Source organism: Anas platyrhynchos, chromosome 21 (genome assembly GCF_047663525.1).
Source record: "Anas platyrhynchos isolate ZD024472 breed Pekin duck chromosome 21, IASCAAS_PekinDuck_T2T, whole genome shotgun sequence".
In the NCBI taxonomy this organism is placed as follows: domain Eukaryota; kingdom Metazoa; phylum Chordata; class Aves; order Anseriformes; family Anatidae; genus Anas; species Anas platyrhynchos.
The window spans coordinates 17,147,790-17,174,801 of NC_092607.1; the positions used below are offsets into that span (position 1 = coordinate 17,147,790).

Here is a 27,012-nt window from a genome sequence, read left to right on the forward strand (position 1 = left end):
GGCAGCCACAGGCAGCGGTGCCCAGAGGGAAGCGGGTTCTGCCTCTGCCTGCAGCTGCCTTTGTCAGCTTTTCCCCCAAAAAGCACAGGGTTTGCCTTCAGTCTTGGGCCCGTTTTCAGAGACTGAAAGAAGTGCCCCCAAGGATTTGTCTCCAGGTTTCCCCAAAACAACCTGGAGAAGTGACAAACAAAACAACTTGGCTGGACTGACCCTGCCACGGAGGCAGGGTGTAGGCTGGATGCCCTCCCCTAAATCCTTTCTGGCACAGTTTGCTCTTAAAATCTGGCTCGAGTTTGTCTCCAGGGAGATAAGAGGCAGTGGAGAGCTCTCATCAGGATAAAGAATGCCAGAGAAACTACAGCAGGTGCTTTTTCACACTGGGAACTTGTAATTAACTTACTTGAAGTTGGAAATCCCAAGCGAGACATTCCTGGTATATAGCATACACGTTGCTTTGTTTGCGGGACCTCAGGCATTTCCTGCAGCATCGCCCCTCGGTTTTGCTTCTTGTGCTTCTGAACTACGTCAAAGAGTTGTTTTACTGCTCCTCTGGTAAAACCAGCTTCCGTGACAGCTACTGGGGGCTTTCCATTAGTTTCTGTAGACATTCTTAGGCTTTTTTTTTGTTTGCTTTCTTTTTGTATCCAGAACAAGTTCACAAGAACGTAGCCCCAGCCCTCGGCTTTTATTCCATTTCATCTGCACAGCTTAAATCTAATTGCGAGTGTCTTCACCCGTGACACTCCTTACCTCAGAAGCGAGTGCAAATGACATTTTCTGATGAAAGCAACTCGGTGCTAAAGTAATTGGAACCTCATGTAGGAAAATGACTGAGGACTGGCGCACTGAACTTGGACAGGGAGCGCACTTTGCAACGTCACTGGGGAAAAAGTGACCCACATTTCTTCCGTAAGCTGGGTTCTTATCAGACAAGAATGAGGAGGATTTGCAATGACTTACTCGGTTGTGGAATTCTGCCTGACATTTATTTTTAAACAAACAAACAACACAAAAAAGCACACTTTCTGGGCTTAGAAGGAATCTCCTCGTTCCTAGTCAGTTGTGCTGTCTTTCCTTAAAGCTGAAGGCTGCTGATTCGGAACAAACCCCACGTTACCCCCATCTTTTTTTTCAAGGAACACAGAAGGAACCGACACCTTTGCAGCAGCCTCCTCTTCCCCACAACCAAGTTTGCACGTGCCACCAACAAGTGTGAAGATGAGGCAGCAGATCTGTCTGCTTCAGAAGTCACAGGTTGGCAAAATTCTTTCCTTAAAACAAAATCCTTGCTGGAAGAACGTGTGACCTTACCAACACTCCCAGCTCGTGAGTAATGCCATCGCTCGGTGCATGGCCATAGATGGCACTGGCTTTGCAAAGCCATTCGGGAGCGTACAGCTCGCACGTCTCCCTCCAGCCCTCTCCTGCTGCTTCCTAGGGTTCCTGCAGCTCCTTACATTCTCGTCTGGTGTCTGATTTTCGGGCAAAGCAAGCAGCTACACGGGTGCTGCGGTGCTGCTGTTTTCCCCGGGGATGGCCCGGCGCTGTGAGTGGAAGCTCCAGCATGCCAGGCATACCTCCTTCATCCAGACAGATGGCAGGCTGCATATTTCACAGAGCCACAGATGGGTTTGGGCTGGCAGTGCCCTTAAAACCCACCCAGCTCCTGCCCCTGCCATGGACACGACCCCTCCACCTGCCCCCAGCCCCATCCAGCCTGGCCCTGAGCACCCCTAGGGTTGGGACACCCCCAGCTTCTCTGGGCAGCCTGGGCCGGGGCCTCGCTGCCCTCAGAGGGAAGAATCTCTTCCTTGTACCTCATCTAAAGCCGCCCTCTTTGGGTTTAACTGCTACCCCTTGTCCTATCATTTTTCTTCCCAATAAAAAACCATCTTCCACCTTTCCTGCAGCCCCTTCAGGCCTTGGCAGGCTGCTGTCAGGTCACCCCCAGGCTCCAGCCCTCTGACTGATTTTTCTGGCCTGCCTTTTGTTTGGAGGCACTAATTCCACTTTGGTCTAGCCTTAAGAAGCCTATTTTCGTGTGCACTGTAAGGAGTGCTCCAAGGACAAATTGAATTCTCCGTAAGCTTCAGTGGGTCCTTCAGCTTTTTCCTGAAGCAGAAACCTGCAGGGTTCCCTGTGCTCTGGTTCAGTTCCCATCCAGGAACTCCTCCGAGTCCTCAGAAGTCAGCTAACCCGGCACTGCTGCTTCTGCTGATTTCCTTCAGCACTATTTTTGGAGTCACACGCTCCCAAAATACTGGGTGCTATAAAGAGGAATAAGGAATTTGTCGCCAGGAACAAGCGTTACAAGGAGCACCTCCTCACTGCCTCCCCGTTTAAGCAGTAGGATTCAGAGCAGCACAGCAGCAGCCCCTGTGTTTCTCTCTGGGATTTATGGGGTTTATGGGGTGCCCCTATTCCATGACCAAAACCCAGTGCTCACTGAGATGTGTTTTTGTGCCCAGGGAACAGCCAGGGCTTATCCTGCCCTGGTGAAGGCCCGCGCTCCTCTGACACTGAGCAAGGCTGGGTTTTAGGTCTTGTATTTGAGGCTGTGTGCAACACCCACATCCAGCGGCCATCACGCTTTTGGCAGCAAGCCTGGATTTCTGCATTTTCACTGGATTTCACCTCCTGCAGAGGGAGCAAAGGCAGCCGGGCACCTGTGGCAGGGCTGAAAGCACCGAGCGCCCGCAGCCTCATCCGCTGAAGGATGAAGCGCTCCCCAGCCCGCACCCACGTTGTCAGAGCAGTGGAAATTTTGACAGCTCATCTCTGTGCCATGAGAAGAGGCAGGATCACAAGATACTCCATGTCCCAGCCTGGGAAAGACTTAATAAGCAGATGAGTGCTGCCACTGTATCAGAGGGCAGGGGATCTCGGAGGAGAGGTGCTGAGTCACGGACGGGTGCGTTGGTGTCACTCTCAGCGCCTGACACGAAACCGAGGGGAAGAAGGATTTTGTTTTGGATCTCGTCAGGTCGGATCTGTTCCTTGAGGCTCAAGAGTTGCGAAGTGGGGAATGCACACGGGCTATTCTTATCTGCCGAGTTCCCCAATGAGATATTCCTCCGTTTGCTTCTGGGAAGGCCAAGCAAAGTCCAATAACACCTACAAACCTCCAGCGTCGCGGAAGGAAGTAGGGACAGAAATAGAAACCAGCATCGGGGAATCTGCTCGATTCCCCGATCACACCACAGCTCACAGTGTGTCGCTGAGGCTGGGCTGACTTCTCCAAACCTTAACCTAGACTTTGGAGCTGAGAACACCCTGCAGCCCGCGAGCCTGAGAGCAGCAGCACGCCGGCCGCCCGGCGCACATCCCGCTGACCTCATGCGCCTGTAGAGATAGCTGGGAAGTCATCCTTCCCTGCGCTTCCATAGAAAAATGACCAAGTCTCCCGGCTCCACTCCCCTGGCTCACAGCTAAGCCACGGCACAGCTGGAGCTCCGCTACGGCCAGAGCAGCTGGGAAAGCCCCAAAATGAGCCGGGGTCACAGCTGGCACGGGGTGGGCGCAGGGCTGGCACCCGGCGGTGGTGCAAGGGCCGGCAGCGGGGCGATGCCAGCTCGCTGGCTCGTGGGGCTGCTTAGTCACGTAGCACTGGGCTCCCTGGTGTGGTGTAAGCTGGAAAATGCCAATGTTTTTAAAGGCTAAGCAAATAATGGCTTTGGGAAGACCCCTGTTTTGTGTTGACCTGGAATGCAGTGCATGAAGCGCTTGTGGTTCTAAGCAGCGAGGGTGTTGTGTAAGGATGTTGTAGCTGTAGTCATTCCAAGCTTTCTGAGCGTGTTTCCCAGAAAACTGATGTAAGCTAAAGGGCATCAGGAGGCTTACTAATGTATTCTGTTTTTATTCAAGCTAAGAGGAGACAGTGCCCAGACCAAGACCTGAGTGTTATGAGCTAAGTACCTTGGGAACCAACAGGGGATCCAAACAATGGCTGAAAAAACAAGGAATCTGCTTCAGATGTGACCCTGTTTGCTGGACAAAATCCTGTAAGTGACCTCTTCCAAAGCAGGAGGTTCTGTAAAGGACAATTGTACTCCCAGCACCCGCTTGGAAGCTCAGTGGAGATGAGTGAGAGCCGCAGCACTGCACTCTGTAGCTGCTGCAAGAAACCAGATCCAAGGCTTCTTAAAAATAAACGTTACACAAATATTTCTTTAGCTCCCTTTTTAGCTATTGACTCACTGCTGCAGCACTGTGTGACCGAGTCTGCTGGGTATTAATACTCGCAAACGAACAGCTGAATCCACCTAGGGAGAGCGTGGATGAAGGAGAGTCACCTGTTCTTGATTTACACCGCAGCAGACAGCAAAAATTTTCTTCTTTGAAAAAGAAAGACAGACACGGATCCAAAGTGGGGACCCTTCAGCAATGCCTGTGAAGTCCTCAGGCTGCCCAAGTGCCTGAGCTTCTTTTTAGGGAGTAACATCAACATACCAAACTGTTTCCTTCTCATTAACTGCCTTCTCATTCTCATAAAAAGGATTCCTCAGACAGGTTTCACTTTTGGTCAACACAAGGCTAAAATTCTTGTTTCATTAAATAAAATACGAGGAAAAGAGAATAGATGGTGGGGTTTGACCTGGCTCTGGCTGGCTGGGGTTTACAGGTATGGGGCTGGTTCCTCCCCTTACCTGGGGGGCCCGTGGAGCCTGCTGCAGGGCTTCCTGGAGGCCTCAGCTCCGTCTGTCCGACCCCCCCAGGCTGGGAACAGCTCACAGCTGCTGTGCCGCCTCTCATTCAATCTTTGAGCCATCCCCACTTTCAGGAAGCTCCTTGAACACAAAGGGGAACAGAAGTTATAAACTGAGAAGGGAACGAAACTGGGGCAGAGGGATGAAGGGTGACCATGCGTGCCCGAGGCTGGTGGCAACGTGACCAAGGCGCTCACCGGTGACACGGGGGGGTTGGTACAAGCAGGGATGATTCTTCTGCCTCTCCTGCTTGTTTTGAGACCACAAGATGAAAGCCATGGGAGGCTCAGACAGAAACAAGTGCAGGAAGATCTGCACCCACACCATAGTCCTTGGGGTCTTGTTCTTTGGCACCTTGGGGTGATGGGGCTCAGCAGGGAGAGCGTGGGCATGCAGCGGGTGATAACCATCAGGAGAAAAAACCCTGCAATCAAAAGAAGAAAAAAAATAAAGATGCATACTTTTAGAAGAGATAAAATCAGTGCCTCTTTGGAATTGCAGTGGGCAGATTTGGAGGAGCGTGGTGTGTGTCCACATGCCTCACGTCCCCTCCCACGGGATCCAGGGGGGCTCAGCGCACCGCACAGCAGCTCCAAGGGCTGAGCACATCCAGCAGGAGAGGATGCAGGGAGCAAGAAGCCACCTCCATCAGAAGCAGAATGTGGGGAAATTGGCAGGCAGGAGAGTGACTTTAACCAACCTGTGATGTGGTTGCAACCTCAGGGCCGGGGCCGGTCGGTGTGTGTTTTGACAAGCAGGATTACCAGCCCGCCCCACTCGCATTCCAGCTGCACACCTCCAGAATTCCCCCCGGGTTTCCGCTAGCACTCCCGGCCTCCCTCCCCAACGATGTCAGGATGGAGGCCAGCAGCGTGTGACCTCACTAGAAAAACTTCCACCGACTCCTTCAGCTAACATTAATCATTCACCCAGCCCCGTTCCAACCCCCCTGAGCTCCAGGCCAGCACACGCAGGGTGCTCCTCTTGCGTTGGAGCCGAGACGTGTTCGAGCCGCTCCTGCGGCGAGCAAGTAGGTTCCTGCAGCGGGGCTGCGGGCTCTGGGCCCGTGAGTCAGTGCCTCACCTGCCTGCAGCGGGACCATGAGCCTCAGCCCCATCCCACGGGACGTGTTTTGTGTTTTTTTATTATTTTTTTTTTTTTTTTTTTCCTGTTTTAACAGTATCGGGCGATAGGGAAGCCCTGCTCGGAGAACGGCACGGCCTCGGGGGTTTTATGGAGTGCTCACGGTGTTTGGGGAAACTGTCTTCTGTGTGCTAAATATCTGAGTCATCCCTGGGGGAGAGCTATGGCCACATTTAAATGTTACCATGTACTCATCCTTGGCCCCAGCTTATGAGGAAAACAGTCATTTAAATTACCAGGAAGAAGAGCGCGCCCGCTGCCGACGGTTCCTCTTCTCTCTCTGGGCTTTGGAAACTTCAGTGAAAACCAGAGGGGGGTTTTATCCTTGGCGTTATTTCACCTTTGTGAGTAATTACATTTATGGTTAGGTCCTCACGGGGTCCGTGCCTGGTGGTGGGCAGCAGGAAACCGGTGTCACCCGGGCGTGCAGGGAGTGCCGCCCGCTGTGGCACCACGAAACTCGTGCAGGATTTTGCAACAAAGCAGATTTCCTGGAAACCGGCCCACATACACGTGCTGGTGTGTTTGGGCACTGTAGTAAAGGTCAGGATTTACCAGAAAAATCCCACGCCATCATGTTATCTGCGAGCCCACACGAGGGGACGCTTCATCACGCAGCAGTTCTGACTAAATCAGCATGGGGCTCAGCAGGGAGGGCTCGCGCTTCCCATAAACAGCCTGGAAGCTGTCCCGGTGCCCCCACACACGCTGCCTGCCTGGAAAATATGCAAAAGGACGCTGCGGCCTCCCCATGCTGGGCTGGCACAGCACCAGCCAGCTCAGGGCACCCCAATGGGGCAAGATCAACAACATCGGGGTTTTGGGAAGGTGGCTGGGAAGAGCCAGAACCAGGCAACACACTCCTGAGCTGCCGGGTGCTGCAGGGCACCCCCTGCCTCTCCCAGCCCCTGGAGTGGGGCAGTGGGCATGGCAGCAGCTCACCGTCCTCAGGCTGCAGCCGTGGAGCAGCAGGGAACATGGTTTGGGGCCTCAGGGCCCATGGGGTGAGCGGGACGGCTCTCCTCAAGCACCTGCACACGGGATTTTTGCAAGATTCCTGAGGTCTCGCAGCCCCCTGGGTGACAGCAAGGCCACGAAAGCAGCTTCTGCATTTGCTCTGTTGGAAAGGGCAAAGGGTTTGTGCAGACAGAACAGTCCTGGTGTCCAAAAATAACCAACAAAAACCAGACAACTCAGAAAAAAAGCCCAACTCTGTGCCAGCAGAAGGCCTGGGGCTGGACATGGCCGGGGCCAAGCAGCTCGGCCTTCAAGCTGCTGGGGCCTGCTCCGAGCTGGCCTCGCACGGAACCACGTCATGGCTACGAGAAGCAGGAGCCTGAGGCCTGAGCTGGCTGCCCTCCGTGTGGCCGTGCAGCTGATAACCATTACCAGCTCGTTATCCCTCAGACCTCAAACACACTTTTCAGGAGGCCGGGCTGGTGAGGCCTGCGCAGGGAGGCTGTTCCCTGCCACCTCTGGGTTCCCTGACCTGCCTCAAAACCTCCGTGTCCCCACACGGGGAGCCCAGGGTGCCACCACGGCCTCCTCGCCTCTCTGCCCAATGCCTTGACCAAACTCCTGCTATCATGGGCTCAGCAGGAGTCACACTTGGTGTCCACACAGAAGAGCCACAGCCGTGGGCAGCAGCAGGGAGGCCAAAATCTCCTCCCTATCCCTTTGGGCAACCTTCCCCTCGTGTGGGAAGCGTGGGGGCAGTCACACCCAGCACGTGTTTCAGGGCGCTTCAAACAGCAACGGGCCGGGGGCAAATTTTCTGCTTTTGAACCACAAACTATTCCTGGCAAGCGCTCAGCTGCAAAAGAGCCATAAAAAAAGCCAAACTTCTCGGAGGCGGAAGATGAAGGCTCTGTGTCATCGCTGTCACAGGGTGGGTCACCCTGACAGGGTCACCCTTGGTGACTTCCCTAAGCGACACCGCAAGGCTGAAGGAAGAGCCCCGCAGTCAGCAGGCACGCATGGGCCATCGTGGGGACGGACCTGGCTGTGTGGTGACACGGCCACGGTGACCTGAGAGGTGTGCTGGGTCCCAGCCCCGCTGGAGGTGCAAATCCTATTGTGGATGGCCCCATTCTGTGTGCAGGGTCACTGCGCTTGCACTGCTGCTTTGCACCCATGGGTGTTTTATGCACACAGCTGCTCTTAGGGCAACACCACGCTGCGTGCAGTGGCTTTTTGTGTACACGGCCACTTTTTGTTAGCGGCTGGTGGTGTGTGACCAGGGGGTGAGGCACGGGCAGAGCCTGGGCAGGGGAAAGGCACCGCCTCTCCCCTCCAACCAAGGCCAGGAAAGGACTCCAGTGACAGAGAATCATGTAATAAAATAACTTCTTTGGTTTGTTTCTTTAGAAAACATCTCACATACAGTATAAAACCAGGTAGTTCAGAAATAAATTCAAAGCCAGCTGTACCACAGACTTGAGGTGTCTCTTCCACGCCCCGCGCCTCAAGCAGCCGACTGCTTTCTCAGAGCGTGATGAAAGCAAGTGAGTCCTCTGTGGGAAATACTGTTAAATAATTACATCACAAAACCAAAACCACACACTTTAACGCTAAGCCAGAGAGTAGCCTGAAACAGAGGACCAGGCTACTCCTCCAGAAACATGACCCTGCTGGCGTTTGACTTTGGATGAGCTGGGACCCCCCCAGCTCGCCCCTCGCTCAGCTCTGTGCTGCATTTCAAGTTAGTTTTTGGAAAGAGTAATAAATTAACGAAGCCACAGTAAAACAACAACAACAAAAAGGGAGAAATTAAAAAACAAAAAACACCCTCAGAGTTCAGTCTATGTTCTCATTAGAGAGGAAGCGCTTCCGCACCTCCCTCTCTATCGCATGCAGCTTGGTGGCCCGCAGTGCCTCGAGCAGCTCCTTGGTGACCGCGGGGTTCCCCTCCTTGAGGTGGGTGAGGAAGGCCCTGAATTTCTCCTGGATGAGCGCCTTTTTCTCCGACACCTCCTTCTTGAGCGAGCCGTCCAGGATGTGCTGCAGGCGCTTCAGCTTCTTCGGGGAAATGTTCTGGTACGCTACGAAGTCGATCATGGCTTGCTCACAGTCCTCGTCTCCTGGAGCTGGGGGGTGAAAAACACCTGGAGGTTAGGGGGAAGGTGGCTGTGGGGTACCAGGAGAGCTGGCTGCAGAGTCCCAGCATGGCTGGGGTGGGAAGGGACCTCTGGGTGCTTCTAGCAAACTGCCCAAATGGAGCCACCTGGAGCAGGGCACCCAGCACCACGTCCAGGTTGAAGATCTCCAAGGAGGGAGACTCCACAACCTCTCTGGGCAGCCTGTGCCGGGGCTCTGTCACCAGGTCGAAGCAAGGGACAAGCCGGCAGTGCCACCAAGCCTCTCCACGGGTGGCTGTCCTGACCTGGGCACAGCTCTGCAGCCCAGAGCCTGGCCAAGGGACCTGCTCCCGGCCCCCTTCCCAACCCCAGGAGGCTGCTCCAGAAAATGCAGACACCCAGAGCCACTGCACAGGGAGAAGAAGACCCAATTCTGCGCCAGTGCAAACTGGGCACGGCGTCACCGGTTGCATTTCATTATTCCAGCAACTGCCTTGCAGCAGACACACGCAAGTGCTCGCACGCCTTCCCCGCCGGGTGAACTCACCCAGGGAACGGGACCTGGAGGCACCACCCTGCTCCCATTGCTCAGGGCTCTCCTCGCCCTATAAATAGCTCCAAGCCTGCTCCAGACGTGGGTGCCGTTGCTCAAGGCAAGGCAGTGCACATGCTGCTCAAGCAGCTCTCAGCTGGCTGCCCCCCTCCCTCCATCCCTCGCTCGGTGCTCGCGCCGACAGTGATTTCCCCCCCGCTTGCTCCAGCGCAAGCCCAGCTGCTTGCGAGGGCGGCCAGGCGAGAGCTGTGCCAGCTGCGGGGAGGGAGAGAGCTGGAAGAGGGGAACTCCTCTCCCACGCCGCCTTGGCACAGCAGGAGCAGCTCCTGTATCATGGGAAAGGCTCGCGGGCACCCGCCTCAACCTCATCTCCCTGTACATCAGCTGGGTGTTTGGGATGGGTGGGTGTGAATGGCATCCTGCCACCCCCCACCCATAGTTCCAGACCCCCGAAATAGCTTGCATGTGAAAAGTCACTTAGACGAGGGTGCTCGCTCCCTGTACCCATGGGGTGTGTGTTGCTCTCTCCCCCTCTTCTGCTATAACTGAAGGCTCCTGCCCCATCAGCAGCCTCCTCTGAGGCTCAGCACCACATCGTGGTATCACCGTGACCACACGTGCCTCTCCTCTTTCATGCAACAGGCCAAAATCCAAGCCACGCTGCGGCTCCGCGGAGCCTTGTACTCTTGCTCCATCCGACACGCACGTGACAAGGGTCAGGCTGCAGTAACAGCTTCCTGGAAACAGCCCGAAAACCTGGCAGGAGGGCAGGGAGGTGACAGCAGCTCCACCGGCGCACCCTGTGTCCCGTGCCTGCTAACACAGCTGCCAGCAGCCGCCGCCAGGCAAATGACCGCCGCCGCTGCCCACGCGCTGCCATCCCCGGGTAGCGAAGCCACTGTCACAGCCCAGAGGGTTTCGCTGCCAACCCTTTGTTCCCGGGGAAGAGGAGCCCGCACGTGCGCCGGCTGAGCCGTGGCTGTTGCCTAAGCCCCACGCTCCGTCCTCGCCTGAACCTGACCCGCGGCTCACCCCGGCCAGGAGGGAGGACAGGCTGTTTTTGGCGCCCTGTACTTGAATCACAGATCACTCTGTACTTTTACAGAAGGTACTTGGCCTCACTTTGCATCCACGTGGTAAAAGAAGCCAGGAATTTCGCTCCCACCCTGTTCCTGGCATCTCCCCATCCACCCGCGGAGAACCGCTGCCAGCTCGGCCGGCCCCTGGCGCTCACCTGGCCCCTGGGTGCTGTTGCTCCTCCCGTGCGCCCTGCAGGAGGTGCAGAGGGTGTCGTGGTACTCGTTTCCCTGCACGTTGATCACCTTCCCCTGCTGAGCGCAGTCCTGGTGTGGCTGGCACGGCTCAGTGCTGGAGCTGGAGGAGAAGAAGCCGCGGGGGCACCTGCGGCACTGGGTGTCCTCGAAGGGGGTACCTGTGGGGGGATACGGGGACGTCAGGAGGCGCCCCCAGACCGTGCATTGGGGCACGAGGTGGAGCAAGACAGAAGCACCTAAAGGCGTGCAGCCAGCTGCGGGGCAAAGAGCAACCAATGCTTGTCCCAACCATCCCCAGGCAGTGATGCCAAAGGGTTCGGCAGGTGCCGGGAGGAGACGATGTCCCATCCGCTGCTGGAAGGGGCCACCGGCCTCGTGGGCCACCGCCGCCAGCTGGGGCGGCCGGGAGCTGGCTGCCAAAGCAGCTCTTTGATTCACTGCAGGCTGGGAGGCCGCTGGCCAAGTGAAAGTAAAAGTTGCTGAGAGCTCAGAGGCTCTGCTTGGTTTTGCAGCGCTGCAGTTTCCCAGGAAGGGCTCGGGGCCAGAGCCAGCGCCGCATCCCAGGGGCAGCGCCGTGCTCGTGGGATTGCGCCCAGGCTGCCCTCGTGCTGCTGGAGGGAACGGCCCGAATGGGGGCAACATCAGTCCCCGTTTGCACCTCCAAACACACAGCTAGTTAAGAGCAAGGCTTCTACCATGTCCCAACCACTGCTCTGGCTGGGAGAGATGTCCCAGGCAGCTGAGGTGACCCCAGCACGATTTACAAATGGGAAATCCAAGAGAAGCGATGTCCCCAGAGGAACCCTGCCTGGACCACGGAACTCGTCCAGCCCAAAGGCCAGCAAAGTCTGCCCACAGTTCTGGAGCCACCGCTCTGAAATTACAGGGTCCACCCTGATGTCCCCCTGCCCTGGTGTCCCCGGGCAGACAGGAGCACTCACGGCCCCAGCACACGGCCTCCCCACACTGGATGCTTCCTGCAGAGCCATAATTCCCCCCAGGGGAGGCCATTTGCAAGCAAATTAATAGTAAATCATTACAAATATTGCTTCTCCTCGAATGTCCCAGCCTGCTCACACGAGTCCTCAGACCCACAACCAGCCCTCCAGCCTAATCTGATGCATGAGGCAAAGGATTTTCCAGTGTTGTTTGGAGACCTAGGTCATCTCTGCTGAGTCACCACATTTTGTAACGCTGACGTCCTACAGAGAAAACTGAACCACAGAACTCAGCCTTAATCACCATCAGAAGACAAGAGGTATTCCTTATCTAGCAGCCGAGCCCGCGGCTCTCCTGTGTCACACATGGAAGGACTCCAAAAGCCTCCATGCTTCAAAGCATGAAGTAAGGCTCCTGCTTTTGCTGATCTTATTATGCTCGTTTGTGGTTTCCAGAGACCAGACACTGGTGACTCAGGGGAGAGTGAGAGGAAAACATATGCCTGCACGTAAATTGTATTTTTAGAAGGCGTATACACAAGCAGATGAAGGCAACCAAGGGACCAGACAAACAATGGAAAAATAACTCCCCTAAAACACCATGACTCACACCTTGTCAGGGGCTAGAATCGGAGATTTGCAAATCTCCCCTAGAAAGGATTGCAGCAAGACTCATGTAAGTGTCCTGGAACCTTTCCCATTGATCTATTTTGTGTTTTAAATGGAGCCCATCCAAATTACTTAATTAAAACCACAAAGCCCAGCTCCAGAACTGCATATGTCCACCAGCCCTGCCATTATATCATAAACAGCCCTTTTTAGTCAAGGTAATTAGCATTTCCAACTCCTCAGCTGCCCGCCAGCACGGGCCAAACGATGACAAACCAGCAGCAGCCACCAAAAGCTTTCCACCTGCTCGGAGCCCATGTGCCCGGGCAAGCTGCTGCAAAAGGAACCGTGAATCACTTCCCAGAGCTGTCTGGGTCTGCCTGCGGCAGCAGGTGAAGCCAGCAGCTCGGGATCACCACGTCCTTCCTAAATATGCTGCTGGGGTGTGCAGAGGCAGCAAGGGAAAGCAGAGGAAAGCCAAGCAAATCTCTCCCCAGAGCTGGCCACGAGCGGTTTCCTGCACCTGCAAGGACAGCGCTGCGCTGCTAAGCAAAAAGGGAGTGAGACAGGCTGTGGGGAGTCGCTGGCTGCTGTTTTTCTCCTTGTTTTTTATCTCCAGCAGTGATCTGGGCATGCAATAGGAGCCCTGCAAGCACGCAGACGGCTGCAGTCATGCGAGGATACATACCTGGCTTCACGACGCCGGAGCCCGGAGGGCACTCGGAGTGCCTGATGCAGAACTCCATCTCCGAATAGTAGCCCTCCTGGCACTGGCACACTCTGTTGTGGGTGGCATTGCACTGCTGCACCTCCACCTGCTTCTCCTCGCAGATGACGTTGCAGTAGCGGCACTTTTCCAGGTAGTTCCAGTACTGCGTGTAGTGCAGCTCCGGGCAGGGCTCGCACTCCGTCTGCCTGTCCCTGGTGCAGTGCCGTGCCACGAAGGTGCCCGGCGGGCACTGCTGGCAGGTGAGCTTCTCGTTCGTCTCGGCGTCCCTCCACTGGTAGGTGGGTTGCAAGCCGGAGCTCAGCTCAGCCAGGAGGAGGAGGAGAGGGGCAAACACCCACTGCAACACAGCGAGGAGCTCTTGGCCTCTGCCCGTCCTCTGCCAGAGGCAGAAGCCACAAAGGCGCCCGCTGCGTCCCCAGCGCTGTGCGCACCCCCGCAGCAGGGGCTCGCTCTCCCACCTGCTTCTCTCCCTCCCCAGCCCCCAAGGAAAGCAGCAGCGGGACCCGGAGCCCCCCCCCACCATGCAGCCAGGGGGCTGAGCATCCTCCCCAAACACCTCCCAGCCCTCACCAGCCCCTCGCTGCCTCCCAGTACCACCAGTACCCGCAGCCCTCTCTCCTCCTCCTCCTCTCCAGGAGGCTCCCAGCTGCACGGGGCAAGGTCCAGGCTTTCCTCGGCAAGTCGGGAAGCAGCAGGGAGCTCCTCAAACCCCCGCGTGCCCGGAGCCTTCCCCCAAACCCAACTTTGAGGGAGGAGGGGGGGGGACCCGGAGCCCCGCTCTGCCCCCCCGTCCCTTCCCAAATTCCCAAATCTCCCCCCGGGGGCACCTTACCCGGAGCGGCCGCATCAGCCTCGGCGGGTGGGGGGCCAGCATAGCACCGGGGGCTTCCGAGCACCGCGACGAGAAACGGGGCCGTCAGAAAACGGAGGGGGGGGACAAATCTCCAGCGGTGGGCACGGGGGACAAGCGGCTGCCCCCGGGGGCTCCTCGGTTCTGCGGCACCGGCCCCGCCGCCCGCCTTTAAAGAGAGAAGAGGCTCGGCTGCGGGCTGCGGGCTGCCGGGACGCCCCCCCACCCCCTCCCCTCCCCGGTCCCCCTCCTCCCGGTCCTCCCCCGGCTGCGGGGGGTAGGGGGGGGGGACCCGGCACCGCCCCGGTCCCATCTCCACCGCCCCCGGTGCCGGTGCCGGCCCCATCCTTCCCGCCCCGCCCGGCTCCGCTCCGGCTGGCGGGCAGCCCCTTATCGCCCCCCCAACGGGGAAGACCCCTCTTGCTCAACGGGAACGGCTGCACGGCCCCCCCCCTCCCCGCCCTGCTGGGATCCCGGTACCGGCACCGGCACCTGCCTGCCCCCGGTCCCGGTCCCGGGGTCCCGGTCCCGGTCCCGGTCCGTCCGACGGCTCTGCGGATCCCAGCAGCGTCCCCCCCCCCCTTCCAGGAGCCCCCAGCCCTATTTACCTGCCCGAGCGAGGAAGCAGGTGGGGTTTGCTCAGCTGCAAAGCTCTGGGCGATAAGCGCAAGGCTTTGTTCTGGGTTTGCCGGGGGAACGGCAGGGAATTCCCCCGGGGACGCTCGGTTCCCGAGATGTAAATGCGGGGATGAATTCCCCCCCCACCCCTCTACCCCTTCCAGCGTCGCTGTTGCCGTCCCCTCCGGTCTCCGGGTCCCCACCGGGCTCTGGGTCCCCTCCGGGCTCTGGGTCCCCTCCGGTCTCCGGGTCCCCACCGGGCTCTGGGTCCCCACCGGGCTCTGGGTCCCCTCCGGGCTCTGGGTCCCCTCCGGTCTCCGGGTCCCCACCGGGCTCTGGGTCCCCTCCGGGCTCTGGGTCCCCTCCGGTCTCCGGGTCCCCACCGGGCTCTGGGTCCCCACCGGGCTCTGGGTCCCCTCCGGGCTCTGGGTCCCCTCCGGTCTCCGGGTCCCCACCGGTCTCCGGGTCCCCACCGGGCTCTGGGTCCCCTCTGGGCTCTGGGTCCCCACCGGGCTCTGGGTCCCCTCCGGTCTCCGGGTCCCCACCGGGCTCTGGGTCCCCACCGGGCTCTGGGTCCCCTCTGGGCTCTGGGTCCCCTCCGGTCTCCGGGTCCCCTCCGGTCTCCGGGTCCCCTCTGGGCTCTGGGTCCCCACCGGGCTCCGGGACCCCACTGGTCTCCGGGTCCCCACCGGGCTCTGGGTCCCCTCCAGGCTCTGGGTCCCCACCGGGCTCTGGGTCCCCACCGGGCTCCGGGACCCCACCGGTCTCCGGGTCCCCTCCGGGCTCTGGGTCCCCTCCGGGCTCCGGGTCCCCTCTGGGCTCTGGGTCCCCTCTGGGCTCTGGGTCCCCACCGGTCTCCGGGGTCCCCTCCGGGCTGAGCCCGCTGCCAGCCCCTCTCCGAGCCCCCACTTGCCTGCAGCGGGCTCACGGCTCGGGCTTTCCCCTCTCGGAGCTCTGCGGATGCCAATCCAGCTCCCGCTGCGATGCCAAAAGCCAAAATCTTGCAGGATTGCAGCCCCTAGCAGGGGAGCAGGTCAGCATCCCGGTGTCTCAGGGGTGGCACATCGCCCTCAATTCCCCGACCCCAAGGATTTGGTGGCGGCTGAGCGCAGCCTTAGCGGTGCACAGCTTAGCAGAGCTACACTGGAGTTGCTTTTGGTGCTGCTGCTGCTGGAAAACATCAGAAGCGCTGGACTTTGTCCTCCTGCCCTGCCTGGGAGGCGAGAGAGCAGCACCACAAAGTGCTCCGGGTGCTGACACTGCTTGAATCCCCTCAAACTGACAAGCACAGGGGGAAGCAAAGCGTGGCCTTCGCCTTCTCGGTGCTGTGCACCAAGGGTGCCCCTCGTTGTGCCCCCACAAAGCGCAGCGAGCTCCGTCCTGGAAGCCTGCCTTCCCCTTTCCCCTCAGACACCTTCTCTCCTACCGGGAAAGGCTGCGAAGAGGAAGGGCAAAGCCACCAGTGATGGCAGACGGCTACTTCAGAAAAAGGTGAGCTTTTTCCCTCCTTTTTAAACTTTCCACCCAATTCAAACACACAAAGCACATCCTAAGGTACAGAGAAGTCTGACATTTCCATGTTATGCCCATTTTAGTGGCACAATTGCCCCCTATCCTCCTCCCCTGCCCACCCCTCAGGACTCCAGCTCTCAGTTGGGACCCCCGTGGCCTCCCTGCGGATGCTGTGGGACCCCCCCCAGGACCCTCATCACGCAGCCCCCCTGTCCTTCAGGCCACTGTGGGCTCAGCAGCTTTAACAATCCCTGGGTGTCTCCGAGAGGGGCCCAACACCACCCCTACCACCTCTGTGACAGTGACAGGGAGGGCAGCGAGCCACCAGCCGCCTCGCTCAGAAGCGTGCACGTCGTGTCCTAAAACACCGGGCAGGCTGCGAGCTACGGTTGCTTAACGCTCAACCATCTCCATGGGGAGACAACGAAGGGGCTAAAACATCCTCCCGGCAGCCGTTTTCTGTGGAATTCCTGTTTACAGACTCGCTGCTCCCAGGTCAGGGCTGATGTCTGTGGAGGGGCCTGGAGCCTCCTCTGCAGCGCTCGGTACCACGCCTGCCCCACGCTGGGGCTCTGAACCCATTTCCCACCATTGTCTCAGCTGCTGTGAGGAATTCCACTCAGGAATAGGGCTTGTTTACAGAAGCAGCCCAACGCTCTCAAAATAGGCTTCTCCAACATCTGTCACAGTCTGTATTTTTCTCAAGCACCTCCCGTTTCCATAGATATCCTCTGCGGTGTCACACAGCCAGCGCCACTCAGCATTTCTGAGCATCAAAGCCCAGATATTCCACAGAATCGCAGAAAAAAAAAAAAAGCTCGGAAAGTTTTGTACTCCCCCTTGTGCCAGGAGGGCCAACGCCACCGCCAAGGGTTACAGCTTTAGAGTCGCGTTACCCAAATGACGCCTCCAGGTCTGAAATGCGATCCTACAGGGGAGCATCTGCTACTTCGGCAAGTGCTGGGCTCCTTCTGCCCCTGCCTGGACTCGTTTACACACAGACACGTCCAGAAGGTGCACTAAGGAGTCGCTGTGCTGCATCTAACCCAGGTGTACGTGGTTTGAGGGGAGTTAATCTAACTAATATCATATAAGCCCCATAACGCCCTCTTCCCCCACCAGTAGCCCAAAGGAGGAGGCAGAATTTGACCCTCAGAGGCTCTCCAAGCAGGTGTTTGGCAAGAGCCAAAACTGCATCACGTACGCTGCCCCCAAAAAGCAAACGTGAAGTTGCTGAAGCACACCGGGGCGTTACGGGGTCACGGTGTGGAAGCTGGAGTTTGTTGGGGTTTTGCTCCCCAGGAGCCAGCAGCCCAATGTGTTTTCAACTCATTACAGAGATTTCACCACATTTGAGCATTCGTCTTCTGTAACCCCAAAACTGATGTTTTGGGATAGAGGCAAGAGCTGTCCCCGACCTAGCTCTCAGCTCCTGCACTCCTGGGTGCTGAAGGTGCTTGGGTTTTGCTCCTAATGCAGCAAAAGATCGAACCTACAAGGGCTAACCCACAATCTACGAAACAAACCAAAACAAACTAGTTTAGGATTACCTGGGAAGAGAAGCAAACGCCAACATTCAGAAGGAATCTAAAGCTCCTTCCAGCAGGATCAGCTTCTACCCAGCCCAGCTGCAGAAAAAGCCGTGGCCAAACTTCCAGCCTAAATCCAGCAAGAGTCAGAGGGTTCAACATTTGGGGCAGGAAGCGCCGTTCGGTGAGAGCACCACGTGCCGTGGGCTGTGCTCGTGTGCAGTCTGCCCAGAACAGTGATGTGCCTGTCAGGGAACACGCTACAGCTGGGTTTAATTTTACTGCGGGTTTAACTCAGGCACGTGTAGTGCCCCAAAGGAATCCCAGCGATTTCTAACGCCCTGTGAAATAGTCTCCGAGCTACGGGCTATGGGGGCTCTGCTTCATTAGCGTGTAGCATCTCAGCTGTTCCGTGTGTCAATTAATTTCAGATTTCACTAGTTTGGATCAAGCACGGGGTCCCACAGTACGGGTTAGCCAGCAGGAGAAGCGAGACCTCCATCCGAGCACAGCCTGGTGTTTCAAAGTGCAGCAGCATTTCCCTCGCGTTTCCTTTTTCTGGTGGCCAGAAAGCTGAGCTCAATTTTCCTGCCATGGATTTTGTGTGGTTCCTTGGCTTGCCATCTGCCCTCTTGCTGACACATCTGGACTTTTCCAAGAAGCTGCAACAGAGAGCGGATCACTTGGGCTTTTGCAAACTTATGAGCTGGTTGACATGATGAAGAGTCACACCGCGGCACTCGTAGAGGGATTACTCAAAATAGTTTGAATGGCTTTGGTTCTTGCGCTGCCTCCCTCGGCATTCTGCCCGGATTAGAAAAAGGCCACGTTAACACCCTGTGCCACGCTGCTGGTGACGAAGCGGAGCGAGAAGCTGCTCACAGCTGTTATTGGGATGTGAGTGAGTCACTGGAGGTGGCAGGTCTGGGGTGGCACGCTACGGGAGTCCCCGTGTGCCGTGTGCTGGATGAAGCCTGCAAGCAGAAAATAATCTGCTTCTCGCCGTACCACCAGGCAGCACCACCATTTCTTTCTGTTTGGAATTTAATAATGGCAAAAATGTGCCAGATGGATTTTCTTAGGGAGGGGAATACCACGGCCAGGGGGCAGAAATGGCTTCTCCAGGCAAACTCTTCCTGCCAGGGGGACAAGAGTTTGGTGACACAAGGACCTCCAGTTGCTCGTCCTCTGTCCCTTCTTTTGCTTGACCAAGGAACCTCTGAGAAGGGCTCTGTGGGATCGCTGCCAGAGCAGGGGAAAGCTCAGCTCTGCTCAGCCCTGCCTTCCTGACCCGAGGAGATATTTTATAAAATACAGCATCATACTCTCATGGGTTTGACTTCATCCGTGTGTTGTTTCACACGTTTGAGAGCTGCAGGACGTGCAGAAGCTTTGGTTTTTGTAACTGCTCTTGCAAAATTGGGTTTCTTGCTAATATTCAGAGAAAAGCCTGGAAAGCAAGGAAATGCCTCACTCTCTATAAGTAGCCACTTACCAAAGCAAGAAGACAGTTAATCTCTTTCCTAATGAGCTGGTTGTTTTGTTTCTGAATTCTTTCAGCTTGATTTAGGAAAAAGTGTGTGTGAGGCGGGGGGTTTCGGTGACACACCATAAAATTGAGGACAGCCATATAGTCATAGCACTGCAAAGCAGGGGCAATAAAGAGATAAATATCTACTTCCTTCATGATGTGTAACTCTTATGTCACTTGCTTCCCAAAACCCGAAAGGAGTGCCCAGCATAGGTTTTCCTTTCCACGAAGAGTCAGTGGTTTGCATCAGTTCCTCTCACCATATATTAATGTGGATATTTTAGTAACCGGTCCTGTTTTCACTTTCTGGACATTATCAAATAAGGTACTAGCTCCGTCTCTTCTCGTAAATTCAACTTGTTTCAAGATGACAAGGGACTGCTCCCTGACCCTTGCAGCACATCCTGACAGCTGGTTCCTGGAGACCCTGCTCTCCAAGGGGCCAGGGGAAGCAGGGATCTCGGGGGAGGAAGCGGCACTAAGCACGTGTAGGAGGACCACACTGGGGTGATGGAAGATTCAAACTGACAGAATTCTTAAGTTCTGCTGTTAAAACATTAAATAGTGAGCAGATAAACTGCAGACGAGGACAAGCTCATGAGGGAGGGCTGCTCTCACATCATCGTTACACGCGTTACATTCCTCTGTCCTGCCTGCAAGAAGGCAGCAGCACAAAACCAGATTTGAGAAGCTGGTGCAATGCAATTCCCACGACACAAGAAAGCAGCTGAGTTTCATTGCTCTGGTCACTACTGAACACTTGATGCCTCTCCTGTGCTGTGGTTTCCCTCCAGTGGCACAAGCAGTAAGTTGCAGTTCTCCCAGAGGAGGTTTTTGGAGAATAGACCAAACACTGAGCTATCTTATTTAATAATTTCGTACTGGTTGCAGCTCCCAGCCTTCACTCACCTCCTAGTCCACTGCTCACCCAGGCCTAGAGCACATACCGAGACAGGAATCCAAAAAGAAGTTGCGGGGACCTGCTCAGAAGCAGCTAAGGGGGTTGCAAAGCTGCTGAGAGCAAAACATTACCATTGACCCAGTCTGCTTTTCCTGAGTCTTTTGTTTTGTTTAAAAAAAAACCAAAACACACACACACTCCTGTAATACAATAGTTATTGCTATACTTGTTAAAAACTGAGTCCTTTTAAAGGACAAGAGATTAGCATTACTGCCTTCTTGACACCATATCTCCAAATCTTTTTCGGTTCATTTTTACCAAATTATATATAAACACAGAAATCCTGCAGGTTGATATTTGCTGTAATTTTTCCCACTTACACTTGGAATCTTTGAAGTTTTTGTTAAAATATGGCTCGCCTTTCAGTTTTAAGATATCAACTATTTATATTAATTTTCCAAAATTCCATTGGTATGAAGTCTGCCTACAGGCTGAGGAAAACTTACTTACAGGGGCACTGAGACTCTGCTGCCATTGTTCTTCTATGTGGTAAAAGAGATTTTAAAAAAAAACAAAAAAACAAAAAAACAAACAACCAAGACATGAAAATGGTTTTATTTATAGTTTAATTAAAAGAAGCTACTGATACATTTTTTAAAAAAAGTTACCTACTTATTCCCACTACTCACAGAGAGTGGAAGTATCAAGGATTTTTTTTCTCATCCAACTTAATTTATTTTGAAGATTAAAACCAGGTAGTTCATTTTTCTTCTTGGAAGGTAAAGGTCAAATAACACAAGCCTGACACGAGTATCAGTACTAAGCATAAAACAAAACCTCCGTAGAAGCATATTTCCAAAAATTCCAGCGCTATGGAAGGAAGTCGGGCTTTGGGTGCACTGCGGGCACAGTGGAGCATCTCTGTTGACTATCCAACCACTGGAATTTGTTTTAAAACAAAATCTTCCTTTCTGTATTTTCTGCTATTGGGAGACAGCAGCTGCTGATGAACACCAACAGAATGTGAATCACTTCTAGGAACGCCACTGTGGTAAGTCTGGGTAGTCTGGCCTCTGGCCTGGTAATGTAGCCAGCTCAATTCCGCTGTAGTACTCTTGTAGGTTTTTTCCAGTAATTGGTATTACCTGAAGGGGCCAACTGATGACAGCCTCCTCCAAGACATAAAATTTGGTCTAAGAAAAGACACGATAGAATTTACAGGCTAAAATACATTATTTACCATCTTAGTTCCAGCAGAGGACAATACTGCTTTGTCTTCTGCCAGTGGTAAGAGAGATGGAGAACTTTCAGACTTGATCAGATTGTAGGAAAATATTACACATCTTGGTGCGCAGCCTGTAATCCAGACTTCGGGATCAAACGTATTTAAAAGAACCTTCATCCAGCTTGTTTTCGGCTTCAGACTCAGAGTCCGGTCATTTATTCCTGCTGAGAAGTACTTGCCCTTTCTGCTGGTGAGATTATAACCAGAAGAAAGCTTGGGTTAATCGCTTCTTCTTCACATCACTCAGGCATTGCGGGCACCTCTTCATCTACGAAAGTAAATGAACAAAATGCCTAGATTATATATTAACTTTCTGTCAAGTTTGCAATTGCCCAATATGAGATACGAGCCATGATAGTCATTTGATAGTCCTTAAGATACCGTATCTGCTATTTTTAGATGCAGTATTACCACTCAGTCACTTATTTGATTGCTAGTAGTAAATGGAGGAAAACAAAAAAGCTTCTCAGTGAAACAGCAACAAATTTTAGAGCAGTTGTCCCAGACTAATTACAGCTGCAACATACCTGGAAAACTAAGATACAGGAATAAGGAAACACAGAACCTGCAAGAGCTGTTGTGAAGTACTTGTTACCAGTAAACCCTGTAAGATCGTGCACGAGTTCCTTGAACTCCTGCTTCCTCTGGCACGGATGAGAAGGAAGTGGGCATACTAGGATATCAGTGACACATGGGTTCAAGATTTTTGCAGACGTAAGAAATACATTTATTTCTTCATCCCACCACACATCTTTTTCATTGAGCAGCAAGAGACTGGGTATGTGGCCAACCATTTCTTCACCCAGGTTTCAGTTTCCTTCTATACCAATCTTAAAATTGAAAATGCCTGGCCTTTAGCCATTTGGCCCATGAATAAACAACGTGTTTAAACATCGAAACACAGCAGTAGGCCTCTGCACAGAAATCTAAAACCAAATGAAGCGTGAACTAGCACACTCCACGCGATGCTTTCCCTAACACGTTGACAATTACCTACCTCGCACCAGCACTAACCTCTAATGCCTCTCCAGCTGCAGTGACTTCTTCTGCTCCTCCAAAAGTTTTGGATATATTCCAGAACTTATTCACTGCACTAAGCTGTTTCAATACCATAAATTGGAAAAACAATTTGCAAAACCCAAGTCACTGCATTTTGAATGACAGTCTGTTAGTCACTTCCTCGCTAAGGCACTGAAGTGAATTTGAACTGAAGAAATATAGTGAGTAACTTGTTTGTAAATCCAGCCCAGTCAGTGTTGACAAACCTCTGAACCATCGGATGAGAGCTCAGACTACAGACACAACCTGTCACAAAACCCTGCCACTGCCATGAATGAAGTCAATTGTCTGTACAATGAACCAGTGTGTGGAAAGAAATGAGGATGGAAGTATCATGAGAAGGTTTCTGTGTGTTTGGTTTCAGGTAAACATGGACCAATCTTCCCGTTTGCAACCCTGTGTTCTCCACTGAGCCATCTTTCCCTTTCTTCTACACAACTGGTAGAGGATACACTTTTGCCTGATTTCCAGGAGAAATGTTTATCTGCATTGGTCCTAAGGTAATACCCAAGGATATTTGGCTTTTCAGTAACCAAACTGCACTTGAGTCGTATCAGAAACAACCCACTGTATACTGGTATATACCACTAAATTATCACCAGAATGATATTTCATGAGTAAGATGAGAAAAAGTGACAAGACCATATAGTTTAATGATTTATACAACAAAGACGATAGAATGTCCCTCATGCTGAGCCGTGAGCAGTGCTTGAACTTTAGAACAAAAGGCTTCAGCTGGTGAAAGGATGCTTCTTACCCCCCCCCCCCCAGAACAGGTTGTTCAGAGCAAGAAAAACATTATCAGAAATGCAGATTTTGATTTATGTTGTCTACAGAGGAGGCAGGTGGATCCAACTATTGGTGTATTTAGAGAGACAAAAGTTCCCAAGGTGCACTCACGAAGGATGGGATATCCACGGTGAGTTTTCTTGAGAACTGGAAGAACACTGTGTCTGTCCCTTTTAAACAAGCGGAGCATTAAATTGAACAAGAAGAGGTTCAAAATGACAGTGAAGAAAGGTTCTTCACATAACATCTCACTAAGCTGTGCAAGTGTCTGCCATAGGATATGGATGATAGATGTTCATTTGTCTTAAAAAGTTATTGGACACAGCAATGGAAATCCATCAGAAGCTTCGTAATATACAGAAGCTACCTTTGGTTCAGGGAGTTCTTGTGCTGCAAATAGTTTCAGGGCTGAGAGATTAATTGCAAGAATCATCAGCCACGCCATGGTTCTTATATCCTCTCCTAGTTTTTTGGCTGCCATCACAGACAGGATGGTGGGCTGGATGTACCTTTACTCTGACTCAGTATGTCTGTTGTTGTACCCTTATGATTAGCTCTAAACTGTCTCTTCCTTCTCATCTTTACAAATCCCAAGACTCTGTCACTCCAAAGGGTAGTGGTAAGCTACCATGAGACAAAACTCTGATTCATCTTGCTAAGCAAGACACATATTCTTGTCCCGCCACTATCTGGTACAAATGTGGGAAGAAGTTTCACATTAAATAGTGAGACTGTTCAGGTAAATTGCAAATGTGGTAGTTGTAATGAATGACCCACGGGGAATGACTCACTTCCCCAAACAGTTGTGTACTGAGTACCTGAAATACCGTCTAATCTAACAGGTCAGTTTTAATCCCCAGCTTAAGAGGTAATCATAAAAGGGGCAATTAAAAAAAACGAGGCTGAGCAAGTCCTGTGATGCGCATTACTTTGGGGATTAAGGAGAAAGCCAAACCTCAGAATTACCAACTTTCTCAAGACAAAAACCATAGTACAGCAGTACAATTGCTTAATATAAAATAGCTCTAGTTCTGTGATTTCTTAAGCTGACAAAATCACAATTACAAGTTACATCTTACTGGCAAAAGGAGTGAGTTCTTCCCCAGGTATTTACAAGATAGATTTTTATGGGCTGAGACAGCACAGCAACCTCTCTTCTTATTTCTAAGAATGTCTAAGAATGGGATTATAAATGCTTACCTAACCTACAAACTCCCCAGGGATCTCATTCTGCTCCTCTGCCAGCTTGAGTCTTGAGCAGCAAAGATTAAAAACGCACGCTAGTAAAATCCTTGGCACGACTCTTGCTACCATTGGAATCTTTTCTGAAGGACAGTATGTTGTTCATGAAGCAGCAGCTGCTGATAGTCTTTCTCAGAAAACTGCCATTAGAACATCAATATACAGTTAGCAAAACCTAGAGAAAGAAAGAGGGGCCAATAGTAGAAGTACTGCGAGCTGTAGAAGTGCCATTAATTGTGAGAATGGCAGACAGAATTTAGGAATTAAAGTAAACTCATTTCAAAGATTAAATGCCCTCAGGATGCAGAACTGAGACAAACAAAGACCTTCTATTCGAATCAAGAAAGAATATGCGAATGCTTCTGAGATCCAAGACAGCGTGGCAGCCCTATTATATTTGGCAGAAAAGGAACAATTAAACTAAAGGATAACACAGGAGATACTTAAGCACGAATTTGCATCATCTCATGGTAGCGTCTTATAGGAGGTTTTTAGATTGCAAAAATTTATGAAACTAAGCAATATAATACAATAATGTCAAAAAAAAAAAAAAGTTGACTCCCCAGCCTGTTGCCTGCATAACTCTGGAGGGGAAAACATTTGAAGGTAGCTCAGGAGGAGCTGCATCTGTGTCAAAACCACAGTGTAAGGACAAGGTTTGCCTCCACTCACACTGCAGAACATGGAAAAGGAAGATGACAGAGGAAACGCTCAAGTGCTAAGACTTCCATCAGGATTTGTGTGTCCTCTCTGTAAACAGAGGAATTCCGTTTCCACAGCTGTCCACACAGTTCTCTTGAAAAGCACAAGATTCCCTAGCAGCTTCGGGAAGAAAGTGAAACTAATAAACAAGATAACCTTTAAGAACTGCTCCCAACATGTTTTGCAGCGAGTGAAGGCACAGAATGGACATTTAAAAGGCACGTCATCCTCAGATTTGCAGGCAGAGCACTGGTATCTTCCTAGAGCACAGAGAAAGAGAAAGAGAAAGAGAGAAAGAGAGGGGAGAAATGACTAAATTTCAGTTAGCACCTGTGAAATTCTCATGCTCATGTGCTTCCAGTGTTGTCCAGAAGCCAATGACCATGAGTTTTATGAAGAGGTTCCTGTATGTTAATAATGCAATACATGGCCCTATTGCATTATTTCTTTCATATGACCTCATTCAATCTCTCAGTGCTTCAGAACCCCATTTAGAAACTGAGGTTACATCCTTGCTTTACAAGGAAGTTGTTGAGAAAAATCTCTAAGTTCTCGGGAAACTATTACATCATTGTGATAAAGACAGCAAAGTACTTTGATATAGGAGATGCAAGTAGCAGAAAGTACAAATTCTTCTTAGTAAACCATACAAAACATTATTGCACCTGTGCAAATATAGGCATGAAACAATCCTCATTTAACGGAACATCAGCAGAATTCTCAGTCCTATAACTTAACCTAATTCCTGAGAATTAGGGAGCTGCATCTAGGTAATCTCATCTATACTTACCACACTCTGGTTCCATCTCTAGGGGAAAGAGAGGTACAACTTCAGAGCACGTGGGTGCTCTCACATTACTGGTTTCTTTTGAATCTTCTTCAGTCTTTGGCAATTCAAGTTTATCTTCCTGGTTAAAGCAGAAGGAGGCAATCTCTCTCTGAGTTTTCTCTGGCACCTCACTCTTCGGAACAGCTGCATCTGATCATAAAACAATGGCATACAACACAGCGTAACGCAGAACACAACATACAGGCTCTACAAAACACAATTAGCAGTAAGTTCAGTAAGTTCTCATTGTAGAAAAACAAAACTTTTTTTTCTTGGCAACCGAAGTTTCTGGTATTACACAACATTACTGAAAAAGTCTCTTTACGCTGAAATAGTTCCGTGGTAAATTATTCCTAGACACAGTAGATCTTGATCCACTCTTCCCAATTTAGGTGCAGAAGTTTTACCTTCTGTCATTAGCAATTTCACAGCTTAAAGAAGATGGCACAATAATTGATTTTCTTCTTGTTTCCTTGTGCCCCCCCATCTCTTGTTGCCTTCTACCTTATACTTTTATTTTTAAACGTAATTTGGACATGGCCAATTGCTTTGATCTTCCTTTAGATACCTACTGTGAGAAGGCCCTAGCCCACGGCTAAGGTTTTTGGACTCTACCCATCAAAGTAACTAAATAAGAATCTAAACTTCAGAGAAATGTTCATGCCCTACCTTGTACATGGCTGTTTTCTGCCTTGGTGCACCACTTCTCCAAACTCGGAGGGCTGCTTTCACCTTGCACTGTGTGTTGCAATTGCTTCTCTTTCCCACCACAGACCGTTCCAGTCAAATCTTTACACATCTGTTTGAACTGCTCTTTGTGATGAGGGCGCACAAACATGTAAAACCCTGTCCAAAAGAAAGTACAGTTAACATAAATGCCTGGCCATGGAAGACTTGTTGTTTTGGAGGCAATTCTTTGGAAGCTGAACAATATCACCCTTGTTCCTTAGAGTATCTTCAGGTTTGTGAAAAAAATATATCAAAAAGATGAAGTTTTTTTTTTTTAATAATTACAGGATTTTCCTTGCCAGTAGACAGGTGAGCATTTGGTATCGAAAACAATCTCAACTGACCCAGAAATTTTTCCATCCTCTACAGCTAACCATAAACAACTGATCCGGTCCTTCAGCTGACA

The 27,012-nt window shown here is 52.4% G+C and overlaps 2 protein-coding genes and 1 long non-coding RNA gene across 11 annotated transcripts in view; 1 reads left to right on the forward strand and 2 right to left on the reverse strand.

The window, feature by feature from the left end:
* Positions 1–8,178: 8,178 nt before the first annotated feature.
* TNFRSF6B (TNF receptor superfamily member 6b) lies at positions 8,179–17,711 on the reverse strand. 2 transcript variants are annotated; one of them, XM_072026635.1, is made up of 6 exons: positions 17,561–17,710; positions 15,412–15,516; positions 13,863–14,049; positions 12,989–13,367; positions 10,714–10,911; positions 8,179–8,935 (listed from the first exon to the last, which is right to left on the reverse strand). In XM_072026635.1, the coding sequence occupies exons 3-6, from the start codon at positions 13,902–13,904 to the stop codon at positions 8,646–8,648; spliced, it is 909 nt and encodes a 302-aa protein (XP_071882736.1). In that variant the 5' UTR covers positions 13,905–14,049; positions 15,412–15,516; positions 17,561–17,710; the 3' UTR covers positions 8,179–8,645. The 2 variants fall into 2 exon arrangements, with proteins under 2 accessions (XP_071882736.1, XP_038021946.1); XM_038166018.2 differs by lacking the exon at positions 15,412–15,516 and having other exon boundaries at positions 17,561–17,711.
* LOC139999243 (uncharacterized) lies at positions 15,894–19,216 on the forward strand. Its single transcript, XR_011804572.1, has 2 exons — positions 15,894–15,989; positions 16,735–19,216. It is a non-coding gene; the product is annotated as an uncharacterized lncRNA (long non-coding RNA).
* Positions 19,217–20,580: 1,364 nt separating this feature from the next.
* Positions 20,581–27,012, reverse strand: part of RTEL1 (regulator of telomere elongation helicase 1) — a 44,695-nt gene continuing 38,263 nt past the window's right edge. For 2 of the 8 annotated variants that reach the window (XR_005260439.2, XR_005260438.2), the window contains exons 33-37: positions 26,547–26,723; positions 25,839–26,027; positions 25,205–25,308; positions 24,305–24,486; positions 20,581–21,524 (exon numbers count right to left, since the gene is read on the reverse strand). Coding sequence is in view for 6 of the 8 variants with exons in the window: in XM_072026632.1 (XP_071882733.1) it covers positions 21,453–21,524; positions 25,205–25,308; positions 25,839–26,027; positions 26,547–26,723 (542 nt within the window). In the remaining 2 variants the exon portion in view is untranslated. Of the gene's footprint in view, positions 21,550–24,304; positions 24,487–25,204; positions 25,309–25,838; positions 26,085–26,546; positions 26,724–27,012 lie in introns of those variants that run through there. The other 6 variants (XM_072026632.1, XM_027473067.3, XM_072026633.1 and 3 more) reach the window with 4 other exon arrangements.